This window comes from Daktulosphaira vitifoliae, unplaced genomic scaffold (assembly GCF_025091365.1).
Source record: "Daktulosphaira vitifoliae isolate Bord-2020 unplaced genomic scaffold, ASM2509136v1 Scaffold_5, whole genome shotgun sequence".
NCBI classification, from domain to species: Eukaryota; Metazoa; Arthropoda; class Insecta; order Hemiptera; family Phylloxeridae; genus Daktulosphaira; species Daktulosphaira vitifoliae.
Genome location: NW_026099576.1, coordinates 13,291,524 through 13,306,976, shown reverse-complemented (window position 1 = coordinate 13,306,976; position 15,453 = coordinate 13,291,524). Strand labels below are relative to the sequence as shown.

At 30.9% G+C, this 15,453-nt stretch overlaps 2 protein-coding genes across 3 annotated transcripts in view; one reads left to right on the top strand and one right to left on the bottom strand.

Moving 5' to 3' along the window:
• LOC126908192 (bifunctional endo-1,4-beta-xylanase XylA-like) overlaps positions 1-15,453 on the top strand; it is a gene marked incomplete at its 5' end in the record, with an annotated part of 256,907 nt that overhangs the window by 151,981 nt on the left and 89,473 nt on the right. The gene's annotated exons all lie outside the window — the stretch shown is intronic.
• On the bottom strand, positions 2,772-9,329 carry LOC126908622 (uncharacterized). Of its 2 annotated transcripts, XM_050690863.1 has the most exons (8): positions 9,283-9,329; positions 8,611-8,803; positions 8,097-8,416; positions 7,814-7,859; positions 6,484-6,583; positions 4,878-4,982; positions 4,626-4,793; positions 2,777-2,991 (listed from the first exon to the last, which is right to left on the bottom strand). In XM_050690863.1, exons 2-8 carry the CDS (start codon positions 8,694-8,696, stop codon positions 2,923-2,925), a joined length of 894 nt encoding a protein of 297 aa, XP_050546820.1. In that variant the 5' UTR covers positions 8,697-8,803; positions 9,283-9,329; the 3' UTR covers positions 2,777-2,922. The 2 variants fall into 2 exon arrangements, with proteins under 2 accessions (XP_050546819.1, XP_050546820.1); XM_050690862.1 differs by lacking the exon at positions 9,283-9,329 and having other exon boundaries at positions 2,772-2,991; positions 8,611-9,048.

Below are 15,453 nucleotides of genomic sequence, written 5' to 3'. Positions count from 1 at the left end.
AAATTAAACACTATCTAAAGATTTGCATCGAAGCGTTTTTTTTTGATAGTGATTTTAATCACTGTCAGATATCATTATACTTGATCCAACTATGCCACGTCACCACTGTGCCGCGACCCCCCTGTGCTGGGTTTTTTTTGATTTATTATTTAATACGTTTAATGTTATAAGCGGTGTAAATTTTTCCGGGCGACTTAGTTTTTTTGGTTCTCTAGTTCAATATCCAATAGTTCATCAATTTCAGTTTGATTGACTTCGGATACATTAACATTTCTTTTTTTCAAATATTGTAGCTTGTTCCGACAAAGTTGAAGTGGATGATAACGATTAGGTTTATTTAGAGCCTCACGCATATAACAAGGCTCTTTTTTAGAAAATCCTTTTGGTANATATAACAAGGCTTTTTTTCAGAAAATCCTTTTGGTGCTACATTATACTTCTTGTCAACATTACTCTTTCCCTTTATAATTACATTATTATTATTATAATTAGATTTCATCTTATCATCTTTTTTATATTGGTTTTTTTCTGAATCATACATTCTTATTTTATTCATTAATAAATCTATACTTGTTATCTCCTCCTTATCCAGTTTATCTTGTACATTTAGCGGTAAGCCCATAACAATCAAATTTATTCTAGATGATTTGACATAGAACTCTCAATTTCTAGTATTAAACGTTCCTTTTTTATAGCATAGTCAATTAATAATCCATTTAAATATTTAAAGTTATATGCAAATCTGACATTTGCCCAACTTTTATCAGCATAGACTTGTAAAAAGGACCCTATCCAATCTGACCATTTATTTATTGATAATTTTCTTAAATTTGAATTATACAATTCTTTTGCACTCTCTTCTAAAAAAAATTTTAAACTTTGTATCTTCTTAATTTCTTCTATGACTTTATATCTATCACACTCTTTTTCAAATTGGTCTAACCATTCTTTTGCATTCTGTCTACCGTTAAATTTATCTATAATAAAGTTTTTTTCTATATCAGCTAATGATATCTCTCTTAATTCTAATTGAGCTTTTAAATCCATACACAATTTCATTAAATCATTTTTATCATCCACTACAAATTTATTTTTATCTGCATTAATTTTTTTTTCGTCTAATTCGTCAAGATAATATGATCTGAATACAAAATTACGTTGGTCATCAGTGTACAATGCACTTACCTCTTCCGATAACACAACCGTTATATTACGAAATTAAAAAATTATATATTATATTTTTGAATCTAAGAATTACTAATCTGGATATAATTAAGGAAATAGGTAAACTGATGTTACTTTTGTAATTATCCACCAATTTCTTAGAATTAAACACTATCTACAGATTTGCATCGAAGCGTTTCTTATGATAGTGATTTTAATCACTGTCAGATTAAATCTATACTGGACTTAACTATGCCACGTCCCAACTATGCTGCGATCCCACTGTACTAGGTTTTTTTTATTTAAATTCATACATTTATAATTTTACAAAAAAAAAAAACAAATACTGACGTGACTAATTATACTAATGAAACGATACAGTAGAACCCCTCTAGTCCGCCCTCGGCTAGTCCGTCACCCCGGCTAATCCGACCGTTGTCAGAATCGAAAAACATATCTCGACTTGTTAATGATTTAATTACGATCGCGATTAAATCAAAGGAACCATTGCTTCTTGCAGCAACGGTGATGGTTCACACAAGCTTCCGCTTTTCGTTATTGGTAAATATAAGAAGCCTAGGGCATTCAAAAACATAAACATGTCTTCCTTGTTGGTTTATTACCGCAATCAAAAATCTGCTTGGATGGATTACAAGCTTTTCAAATATTGATTCTTCGACGAGATTGTTCCATCTGTTGAAAAAAACTTGAAACAAAAAATGCTTCCCGTTCGTGCTCTATTGCTGTTGGATAACGCACCATCACATACATCAGAAGAAGATTTAGTGAAAGGGGACATTAAAGCTATCTTTCTTCCACTAAATGTCACATCACTTATCCAACTAATGGATCAGGGAGTGATAGAATGGTTAAAGAGGCGCTATCGTAGAAAGTACATCAGTTCAATTTTAGAAAAGTTCGAAGAAGGTTGTAACTTATTTGAATCTATGAAATCCCTCAACATCAAAGATGCTATTTATACGATTGCAGAGTCATGGGAGGAACTTAGACCTGACACGCTGAGAAAATCTTGTCGTAAGCTTTGATCGGAAATTATGGCCGAAAGTGACCAGATAGAAAATGAGCAAAACAACGACACGCAGGAAATCATTAAAGATCTGCAAACTGTACAAGTGATTATCCCTGCCAATGAAGTTAAGGAATGGATGACCAAATGTGATGAAGATTACGAAAAAAGTGAAGACCTCAATGACAATGAGATTATTGCCGCCGTTTTGGAAAATAAAAGTGAAGAAACTATAAACGAGGACTCAGATGATGATGACCAACCTCCTGCCCGGATTTCACACACCGACGCCAAAAACGCTTTTTATATTGCAGTTCAGTACATTGAGCAGAACTCAAGCACAAAACCTATGGACATTTTGTGGATAAATAAATGGAGGAATATTGCAGCTAATTCAAGAATTTCATCTGTTAAACAAAAAGTATAATTGACTTTTTTTGTAAATAAATTTTTAATTTAACTTTTTTCTTTAATTTTTTAAAATTTTACTTTTTCGGATAATCCGACCTTTTTTGCGTTCCGACCATACCCACGGTCCCGAAGTTGACGGATTAGAGGGGTTCTACTGTAATATAGAAAACATAGTACTTAATAAATATCTTTGAATCTTTGAAACAAAGATAACATACAAATAATTTTTAGTAATTCATATTTATTGTAAAATCTATCATCAAAATAAAAAAATTAATCAATATTACATATATGTCTATATTAGTTTTAAAAATCAAATATTAGTCTACAATTCCTTTATTTACGATTTTTTTAGTTGCCAGTAGTACCGAGAGTGAAAATTTGAAAAACTAAAAAAAAAGGAAAAAACTAGATTAATAGAATTCTTAATTTGTATATTATATACTTGAGTAAGACTAGGAATTGTAGTGAATCAAAAAAAGAAGAATAATATATAATTTAATACTTTATTGTATTAAATGATATAATTAGGGGGTTATTAATTTAGGGAGCTACTTTGACAGTTACTCAAAACAAATAAGTTAAATAGAATATGACGGGATTTTGATTCTTATTTGATCCACTACTTTATTGTATTAATAATATTATTACTCGGGGTATGAGTACGAGGGTCTGTAAGAAAGATAGAAGATGATAGAAAATAAAGTGATCTTTATTTTATTAATATGGGATTCATTATAATTAATTGTCAATTTTTTGAATATCAATAATGCCACGAGTTTTGACGGTTATTGATGATGNCACGAGTTTTGACGGTTATCGATGATAGGTGGGATTGAGTCACCTCGTGTGTCTACCCAGAGTGGTATGGTGGCTATACATATGAACCTCCAACCTAACTCCTGAAATAGACACGTATCAACGATATAAATCTGCCAAGTAACTCTGTACAAACATTCGATCGATTTATTAAATTTTCTTGGTATATTTATTATTATTGATAATCACTTGATTTTCCTGTATGCCTACTTAATCTATGTACTCATAAAATTTAATTCTAAACCTTATTTATTTTTGGTGAATTTATTAGATTCCTACCTTTATATTTTCTGTGATACTCTTAAATAAATAGATGTTGTATTTTTTTGTACAAATATAATTGTGTTGACGGCGGATCACTTCTTGCATATATTTCGTTGTGTGGAATGATCGAGTGTAGTGAGTGCCTCTGTGAATATCTGACTGCATCTGTCTCAGAATGCTCTTTATTTTTGGCTTTTTATATTAAATTTGATCGTAGTTCAAAGGCAAGAAGTAATCCCCGACGCCACCGTTATTTCTTTATTAATCGTAATTTATTACATGTTATTTATTACATTTTCATCAATAATGATCTACATATTATAAAATACTATTATATCATACATAATAAATTAGACATAGTTTATTACCCTTCATCTTATGTGCTACCATTACATATTGTTTATTATTTCCTATTTGTTTTATATCATTAATATATGCTTTTTTCTACGAAATTTCAGTATATTTAAACATTTAAAAGGTACATCTATATATCTTATTTTTATTAGTATACATTTTATTTTGTGTAATTGATGGATTGAAGTCTTAAATACTACATTATGACATTAATGATCTAATGTATATACAAATAATTTATTATGATATTAATGATGTACTATGTATATCATTACAAAATTATATGCATTTATAAATTTTGTTAAATCCATTTCAATACATTTTTAAGGGCCTAAGTTAATTAGACTATATCGTAGGATTATGTATAGTAGCATATAAATATTTGTTTGGTAGGAATAAACTACTTAATTCTTCGAAAAATTATGTAATAATATATGATATATATGATGTAATAATATATATATTAATAAGAACAATTAATAAAAATATTTCTTGACAAGTAAAATTTCATAAGGTCTCATTAAAATTAAAAATTAACCATGACCTTAATTTTAAAGATGTTGATTAAAAAAAAATGTATACATACGCTTGCATACGTTGCATTGTTCATCCATACTGTAGGTTGAAATATGCATTTACATCTGATTGGTGTATACGACCCTAATATTAAAAGCAACAAATTTTGTTTTATAGTTAAAATTGACGGGTTAAGAATACAAATTCCAAAAGGTTCTTTCACAATTTTAGTTGATTCCTAACAAATTATATATATATTGTTAAATTAAGATTTCGACTATAGTATCAAAAATATAATTATTTTGTAAATCTATAGACTTACTTCTTCTAAGCTAGATCCTACATTACATGAAATGTATAATGTTGTCAAACCCAACAATAAATGACTCATAGGTAAATATTTCATCATTAAAGGCGTATTTGGAATCTAAAAAAAATAATGTGTTATAGGTAATTTTATGTTTGTATTATAACACTATTGTATTCAAAAATAAATTGCAACGGTGTAAAAAAAAATTGTATTTTCTTTTATTTTATTACTTGTAATAAAAACCCAGCACAGGGAGTCGCGGTACAGTAGTGACGTGGCATAGTTCGATCAAGTATAATGATATATGACAGTAATTAAAATCACTATCATAAAAAACGCTTCGATGCAAATCTTTAGAAAGTATTTAATTCTAAGAAATTGTTGGGTAATAACAAAAGCTACATGATCTGCTATTTCCTTAATTATATCCTGATTAAGATAATGTATATTGAATGAAAGATGTATATAAATACAACTTCTAATGAAAAAATTGTATTAATCCATATATGTTTTAAAAAGTTATTACATTTTAAAATAAAAAATTTAAATATAAAATCGAGATTTTTCACACTAACATAGCATTTGGTAGCCATTTTCATCATGAAGACAAAATAAAGTCCGACATTTTTTTTTTCCATAATAAATTACATTACATTAGCTTTAATATAAGATATATATAAAAGTGTCAGACTTTCCGGAACACTTTCAAAAGTTAAGTTGAAAAAAAATTTGAATTCACCCCATACTGTGGTAAAGGGTCAGATTTATAAAAACATATACCAAATGATACGTAAAGACATCATGCATCTTTAAAAAAAATTATATTGATTTGTTTATTTTTGAAAAGGTTATGGCAGTTTTAAGAAAAAAAAATTTCAAAAATTAGCGATTTTTAAATTTGTAATTTTTTTGGAGGTTTCCCCCATTTACGGGGAACGAGAGAAATTTATTTAATTTTTGAGGGTAATTTCTTCGCCTAGATATGATTTATGATGTTTTAACGTATCGTTGAAAGAAATCGGTTTGGTGAGAGCTGAAAAAAATTGGTAACAAGCACAAAATAAAACACATCATAGTAAAACCAATACCTTCTCAGCTTCGCATCAGAGCTAAAAAAAATGTTGTTTTATGTCATATATGTTTTATTTCTATAAATGGTTGCAAAATATATATTTAAAAACTATTTAAAATAGAAAATAAAAAGGTAATGATCGATAGTAACTATTGAATTATTATTTCGGTTGATATTAATATTTTAATGTATTAGATGTGAGAAAAGGATATCGTTATTTTTTTTTTTTGATAGATGTACAAAATCCTCCATTTTGTGTAAAAATTTATAACTTATAAATTATATGTAATTATTTATAAAGTTATAAAAGACAACCGATTATAAAATATGGTGTATTTTGGTGTATTTCTTCTATTTACAGTGAATGAAGGAAATTTTTTAAGTTATTGGAGGTAATGTCTTTTGTTAAATACGATTTGTGATATTTGGACGTGTTGTAGCGAAAGACACAAAAAAAAAATAAATAAATAAATAAACAAGTCGTGCTAAAATTATTGTCTTCTCAGCTTCTCGTTAAGGTTAAAAGCATTCAAAGTTTTAACTTACGCATATGATCATAACCATTATTGAAATATTTTCAATTATAAAAAATGCCAAAAAAAAAGAAAACACTGGTGAATAAGTATTGCAAATATTATTCCCAACTCTAAAAAATAAAATTGTAATTAAAGTTATAATTATGCATGGAAAAGTTATTAAAAACAATATTTAAACTATTATTACTAAAATCCTAATTTTGATAGACATTTTTTAAAAATTCAATAATAAATAATTTACGAGTTAAAGTTATAGTAATACAATTATAAACAGAATAGTTTTTGATGGTCATAATACACCATGCTACTAGAGATTTTTATATAATAGAATTTTTAGAGAATAGTATATCTATTTTTTCAAAAATGCTAAAAAAGTTTTGTTATTTCCCTACTCGTAACAATTGTATAATTATAAATTAGACATAAAAATTTTCCACCTCGTTCCCATGTAATGAACCGACAGCTTCATACTGCAGTAGAGAATAACAATCACGTATATAGCTATTTAAAAATTAAATTAATAAAAATACATGTACAAATACATGATACAAATACAAAATATAAAATACAAATATCGAGTATGTGTTTAGCATTGATAATGGTAACATTGTTTCCGAAATACGTATCCGTGACTATTCATTAATAATAATATTTTTAATATAGTTTTAATTTTATTTAATTAATTAGCTAAAACTGATCAATTTTTGTTATAAAACCTAAAATTTTACCACCTTTGTATGTAGCCAGTGATTTCACTTGGAATCAAATTTTGAGGGGTAGTATTTAGTAAATTATTCTTGAACATGGTTGTGCTATTTATATAAATATATAGAATGTTCATTAAGTAAAGGAAAGGGATTCTGTTGTGTCCCATTGTTTGTTATTATTGAGCTATTTCCTTACTTTTTGAACACTCTGTATAATAAATTTATATCTAATTTAATATAAAATTAAATTTATATCTATGGATCATTTTGTATGGTTCGGATAATTTTAGAACTATTGAATAATCGTATTTTTCGGATGTTTATTGGAAAATTATACTTTTAGTTTTACTGGCCTGTAACATTTAATATTCCGACAAATTAAAAAAAAATAAATAAACACTAGGTTATTTTTAAGTATACAAAATTTGTATATTATTTAATAATATATGTGTTCTTTTCAAATATATTGTTATTATATTGTCTTAACTTGACTAATGATAAAATTATATATATTATCATTGATAATACCTTGAACCCCCTAGATTACGTCTATGAATGCAGACAAGAACATTCCAATCAAAATTAACCATAATATAAGAGCATTAATAGCATAGTGAAGGTTACTCTACATACCTTATAATATTTTGATGGCTTTTAATAGATCCATAAAACAGAGATACAGTAGAACTCCAATTATCCGAACTCCGATCATCCGAATCGCCGATTATCCGAATCACTTTCAGAAAAAATCAGAAAAAAATTTGTCCAAAGTCCGCGGCGTCAGTGTAGGCACAACACGTGGTAAGAGTTCCCACTCCAGTTCCGGCGCATTGCAGTCACCTGTCATTGTTTATTTTGATTAGTCAGTGAATGGGTCCCGGTCCCCATTAATTCGGATAATTGGAGTTCTACTGTAGATCATTTTTACACGCAATATCATAAGATAAATTTTTTCTCAGATGAATAAATCCGCATTTTATCTGTGATAATGCACCAACATAAAAACAATGAATAGCAACAATTTTTATGTTTGCATATAATACAATTAAAGTTAATAAAATAGACTTTAACCAATACTCCAAAACATCACTAGCATCAATAAATGGTATTTCCATCTGTACAACAGTATGACTAACAGTAATTCCATCTTGTGGAACAATTATATCCCAGAATAAAAATAAAGGAATTGTAAGTGCTGCAATAATTACTACAAACGAAAGCAACTTATTTGTCAACCTATAATTTATTTTTCAAAATAAATAAATTTGTATAAACAGGGAAATAAACAGTTTATATAAAATACCTATGTCAATATACAATGAAAAGCTCTCTAAAGGCATAAACTAAATACACACGAGTATTTAATTCATACCACTAATTTAAGAATTAGTTTCTAGAAGATTTTTATTTCGATTTTTATTATACTTAACCAAATATCACTTTTCATCTTCTTTATAAAACATTCAATGGGCTGATCATTTTGAAAATTCACTGAGATACATTGTAAATCATTCATTATGTGTTGATTGCGTTTGTAGTTATATCTTTGATACAACGAGTTCAACAATCCAGATAAAGACGAAGCTCCAACGGCAATAGATTTTAATTTATCAAATATTTCGCCTGAATAAAATACACAACTCGTAGTAGTAATAAACCCAAAAAATAAAAAAACATCTACTATATATCCATAATATTGATAATATTTGTTTGTTTTTTCAACGAATAAAGGCATTCCGGCTATTACATTGATTGTTTTTGTGAATTTATTAATATTGTAAAAATACTCATCTGACAAAGGCATTATGACAGTAATAAAGAACTGATCAACTTTAAAAAAATGTATTTTTAGGATGCTAAAATTTACAAATTATAGAACGAACTAAGTAGGTTTAGTATTTATATAGTAGTGAGGAATAATATAAAAATTTTACAAATCTCTCAATATAACAGAAAATACACGAATATCATTATTTTATTATATTTTTCTAATAGCACGTTTTTCGAGAAATATAATATTAATAATTTATAGGTCTGATAGAATTTTTGTTATATATATGTATTGGTATTCGATTATTTAGTTATAATATTATATTACTTACTGAATTAATAAATTTGTTATTCTTAATAATACAGTCAATTTTTTAGTTTTTGAAACCTAAAGTTATTAAAAATTCAATTGAATGTGACTTCCGTGTATCCTTGTGTAAGTAAATAATATTTTTACATACTACCGAAAAATAAAATAAACTTTTTCAGTCCCGATAGTTATGATATATACATTATACTATAATTGTTATTATGAATTATTTATGATTTCAATTAATAAATCAAATGACATGGCATGTGTTAAAATATAACAATAAGCTACATATATACTTTTAAATTATTAAAAATATACCAATGTAATTTTGTATAAAAAACATACAGGGTGATTTTTTTATCATAACCCACTCAATTACTTGCAGAATAATAATAATTTAAACATTTTTTTTTTTTATTATCTTTAGTTACATATTATTCTTGAATTTTTAACTATGTAATACTTTTTAAGTTCATCCCTTATGCCTTGTAAGGGGGTCAACTTTGTTTTTTTAAATGGTAACACATATTTTTAATTTAATAAAATGTTTGAGTTTTTAATTTAATAGTAAATGGCATTTGAATTTTTAATATAACTTAATTCGTTTATTAGATATAATCATTTAAAGTTCCAAATTTTTGAGTTAATATACAGGTATAATACACAAAGGATAACAAATATAGGTTGCTAATTGGTTTTTTATGACATTGCTGTCACAGTCACGAATTGTTTATTATCAATTATGACTACCAATAGATATACTTTTTGTATTGTCAGTTAGTGTATTTATAAACTCACAACAATGTACCTTACTATCATTGAAAATAACAATGCTGTGTACCTGCTAATATCGATGTCATAAAAAACCAATTAGCTACTTATATTTGTTAGCCATTGTGTATTATACCTGTATATTAACTCAAAAATTTGAAACTTTAAATGATTATATCTAATAAACGAATTAAGTTATATTAAAAATTCAAATGCCATTTACTATTAAATTAAAAACTCAAACATTTTATTAAATTAAAAATATGTGTTACCATTTAAAAAAACAAAGTTGACCCCCTTCCAAGGCATAAGGGATGAACTTAAAAAGTATTACATAGTTAAAAATTCAAGAATAATATGTAACTAAAGATAATAAAAAAAAAAAATGTTTAAATTATTATTATTCTGCAAGTAATTGAGTGGGTTATGATAAAAAAATCACCCTGTATACTTATAATATAAAAGAAACACGAAATAATAAACAATNAAATCACCCTGTATACTTATAATATAAAAGTAACACGAAATAATAAACAATCGTAATAGTAATGTGTTAGACATAAGGTAATAAATAATGGGTAAATTTACGGAACACACAGTAGAACATTATAAAATATAGATCATTATTGACGAAAATGTATTAAATTACTACAAAACGATTAATAAAGAAATAATGGAAGCATTGGTGATCACTTCAGGCCTTTGAGATGTAATGTAATTACCATCAAATGTAATATAAAAAGTCCAAAATAATGAAAATTTTGGCTCAGATGTTACTCAAATGGTGGTCAGAATGCTCTCACTCGGTCAGTCGCGCTCAAATGCAGTTAGTAATTCTTAAAGGTTCTTAGTTGCAATCTATCACCATGAGTTAATCTTCATTCACACTTAGTTTTTCTTTAATTCATCATAGTACGCACAAAAAGTGATCCACCGTGTTCATATTTCATAAGAAAAAGGAACGTTTAATGATTTCAGAGTATTTATTGCAAATATTAAAGTAGGAAAATAATAATCTCACTAAAAATCTATAAAGTTTATTATTAAATTTAAGAGTACATAGTTTAAGTAAAAATTAAGTGATCATCAACAATAAAAAAAATATTTAAAATAAATTTAATAAATCAATAATGTTTGTACAGAGTTATTTGGAGAGTTTTGTCTTTGATACGTATCTATTTCAGAAGTTAAGTAAGAGGTTCATACATAGTAACCATACTACTATGGATAGACATACAATGTGAATCAATCCCACAGTTTACAATTGATTATAGTAAATGTTATATTAATAAATAAAAATTAATTTATTTTTCAAACATTTTTTATATTTCTTACAAACCCTCATACTCATACCCCTAAAAATAATATTATTAAAACAACAAGATAGTAACTCACCCACATCGCACCTCCAACTTTACTTTTATTTTCTTTCTTTTTGAATTACTACACAATTTTTCATTTTTGGTTAATATAATTATGATAGGCTAAAAAATATTTTTCAACCTTAAAAGTATTAAGTTTTAGAACAAATTTTACTTCAATGCTGATGATTATACAAAAGTGTACAGAAGGTATGATAGTTTTAAATAATCACAAGAAAATTGTTATTTAATATTGTCACTAATAAGAAAAAAAATTTGAAAGTTACTTTTTAGTTATTTTTTTAACAAACTGTTGTGATCAGGGTAGTAAATAAATATAATAATAAGTAACAAAACGATAGTGTCTTTATTACACCGAAGAACAATAATCTTAATTACACGTTTAAGACAATTAAATAAAATATCTTCTGCTGCAACTAAAGGTCAACGTGAAAGATCAAACGGTAATTGATAAATTCAGTTTATATCTGTTTTCCAGCGCCCGAGCGACTGGTTCACACTGCCCGTCGGCCACCACGCATAGTGCGACATGTCGTACTTGAAGAGGAAGCGCCGCGATCGCCATCCGGCGATAACACCGGTATTAAGATGTGACCGCGACATACTCCCCCCCCCCAGTCCGACCGGTCGGCCCTACAGTGCGCCTAGGGCAGTTGGTTTGGCTGTACGTCTTCCTGCCCTTCGATATCCGACATATATTTGGAATGCGCGTTCAGTATGGCGTCGACGTCCGATTCCACCTCCATCTGCTCCACCGTGTCCCCGTGCCGTCCTCCGACCACCTTCTCCAAGATCACTCTCTAACGAGGTATTAGACTGGGTGACATAGTAAGTGTCTGAGGTAGGGTCCCAACATGTAACAGCGCTGGTTCTTGCTCGAGCTGGTGATCGTGTCCATTCCGGAGTCCAGTTGGAACGGGGACGGAAACGACCGTTCTCGTTGCGCTCATTGTGGCGATTAGTCACTGGGCGACTTACTAAGGCAGGTGGTTGTTCGATACGTTGTTGAGCCGGCTGCCGGGTACGCTGGGTGTGAGACATCATACGTCTCACTCGCGTTCTTCTGCTCGGTGGTCCTTGGCCTTCCACATCTCCTGAGTTGCGTCCACTATTGGTCACTCCCTTCTGGTATATATTAGGGTGGTCCTTATCTACATAGGTCATTTTTTTTTTTATTAAATTCAATCAGGACACCCCCTAGAATTGTTCTATAGGTTAAAAAAATACATTTTATGAAGTTTCGTAACCAATCAAAGTCGTTAGAGTACCCCAATCGAGCTGCACGTTTAAGGACCGAAACATGAAGCTTCAACTGACTTTTACCCCTGGTTACATAGACCCCCTCACCTAATCGTTTACCAATTTGCACTGGACCTAGATATTTTGGTGCAAACCCCGCATGAAATTTCTTTTCAGTGCTAGATAGGGGATGTGCGTGATAATAAACCCAATCCCTTCCATAAAACGATCTAGGTGATTCTTTTGCCGAGTAGATCTGGTCCTGCGATCACTTTTACCGAAGTTCAATCCGAGTTCATCGGAGGGTTTCTCTTCCCCCCCCTCCGGGAAAAATTTATTTTTTCACCGGACCATCCGGTGTTTTCAGATTTTCCCGGTTCCTCTGTAGAAAATTGAATTTTTTCCGGTGATTTCGGTAAAAGTTTCTGTTCTACTGGAAAATTCCTCATTTCTTTGGATTTTCTCGAAATTGTCCGATTTTTTACCCGTAGAACTGATGTCCAGTAGCCAATCACCAGGAACATTTGCTTCGCGTCCAAAAGCTAAAACTGATGGTATGCATCCCATCAGTCTGTTTCTGCGGTTTCTCACTAAAAAGGATACTTGGAATGCAACTGTCCCACTGGCTGTGTGGTTTTTCGACCAGCACAGTCCGTAATCCTTTTTTCAAGTCCTGATTTTGGCGCTCAACTGGATTTGCCCTGTGGTGATAAATCGTGTCGTCCAACCTTGTGTTCCCCACTTCTCCAGTGCTTTCTTCATTGCTTTGGAGACAAATTGCGTCCCGTTGTCAAACAAGAGCGCTCGAGCATAACCAAAACGAGAGAAGAACTCTTTTTCTAACGTATCGGTGATTGACTTGGTAGTGGCCTGGCCAAGTGGATAGGCCTCTACCCATCTACTATAGCAGTCTGTTGCTACCAGTAGGCATGTTTTCCCGCGCGCAGACCTAGGATATGGGCCCATAAGATTAATACTTATGACCTCCTATGGCTGGCGTGGTTTTCTCGGTGTCATCGGATCTTGCGGTTTCCGATTCAAATGCACAAATTTAACACCTCACGACGTATTGTCGCACCGATTCTCTAATACCGGTCCAGTAGAAACGCTTACCGATGCTACGGTAGATTTCTTTCCAACCTGGATTGCCGGCTAGTTCATGGTCATGATACCTCCATAGTAGGTGATCAGCCATGACCGACGGAACGACGATGATGTTTTCGCCGGACCCCTCCGGTCCTTTTAGTAAAATACCGTTTTTCAGGTGGTATTTACCGAAAATGTATTGTGGAATTGTATTTTTACCCCGGAGTGTCTGAACATTTTTGGCCAAACTTTTGTCTTCGGTTTCCCACTGTTTAATATCCGAAACACTTATATTTTCCGGGTGGTTTCCGTCAAATATTGCCCCTATGTGATCTTCTCCGGAAAAATCATCCGTTGATGGTGGATCATGAAAATTTTCGTCCAATTTTCCCTCATTTACCTGTACTTGATTCACAGGGCTTCTCGACAACGTATCTGCGGATTGGTTTTCGACTCCAGGCACATGTTGGATGTTGAAGTCGAACAAACCCAATTGTAACGCTCAACGAGTTAGCTTACTGTTGGTGTCCCTGGTGTGATGTAGTCATTTGAGCGCAAGCTATCGGTAAGTTATGTAAACATACCGGTCTCTAAGTATGGGCGGAAACGATCAACAGCCCACACTATGGCCGAACACTCTTGTTCGACGGCAGAATACCTTGACTGAGTGGAAGACAGCTTACGTCTCGCGTACGACACAATTCGACGCTCACCTTTATTCTTTTGCTGGAACAGTACAGCACCTACTCCTACTTCACTTGTGTCCGTTTGTAGAAAAAACACGGTTTTCCTTGATGTGGGGAACAGAGTTTAGGTGCGGTAGATAGCGCTTTCTTGAGCTTGTAGAATGCTTCTCGCTCCCGTACTGCCCATCGCCATTTAATTCGTTTTGCCAAAAGATCTGATAACGTTACGATGATTTCAGTATAATTTGAAAGAAACTGACTATACCAACCACATATCCCGAGAAACTTTTGCAAATCTTTTACCTTTTTTGGTTCAGAAATATCGGCGATTGCGATTAACTTTTCTGGTTCCCAATCAATTCCGGTTGAATCAACAATGTGCTCGAGAAAATTGATCTGTAAAACCCCCAAATTAAATTTTTTTGGTTGAACAGTTAAACCGTGTGTTTGTAACCGTTCTATGACTCGTTGTAGGTAATTGAAATGTTCCTTCATACTCAGTGAATACACCACAATGGCATCCAGGTATACAAACACGAATTTACCAACGTATCCACGCATAACTTCGTTCACCAACCGTTGAAAAGTAGCCGGGGCGTTTTTAAGACAGAAGGGCATTACTTTAAATTGGTAGAGGCCCATCTGTGTGCGAAACGCGGTGAATGGTCGTGATGCTGGTGTCAGACCTACTTGCCAATAACCGGACTTCAGGTCGATGGTGCTGAAGACGTTAGCGCCATCCATCCCTCTGACCATGTCATGTAAGTCGGGCATTGAATGTGCGTCGGTTCACATATCGTCGGCCACCGAGCATAGCGTGACCTATCGTACGTGAAGAGGAAGCGCCGCGATCACCATCCGGCGGTAACACCGGAAATGCGATGCGACCGCGACAAAACATTTTGATGAGTCGATTTTAATGTTAGATAAGTACATATCATGTCACAACCCACATAGCAATTTCAATATATTAATATTGTCAAAATATTCTTACAAAATACTTTTTAAAATATTTTGAATAAAATA

Bases quoted from the DNA above. Each gene is read 5' to 3' on its own strand.
- LOC126908622 (XM_050690862.1), bottom strand. From the start codon at position 8,984: ATGCCTTTGTCAGATGAGTATTTTTACAATATTAATAAATTCACAAAA. The intron at 7,860-8,096 runs TACAGTAGAACT...GGAGTTCTACTG, and splicing joins TATTGCGTGTAAAAATGATC to TATCTCTGTTTTATGGATCT. The intron at 4,794-4,877 runs GTAAGTCTATAG...ATAATTTGTTAG, and splicing joins TAGGATCTAGCTTAGAAGAA to GAATCAACTAAAATTGTGAA.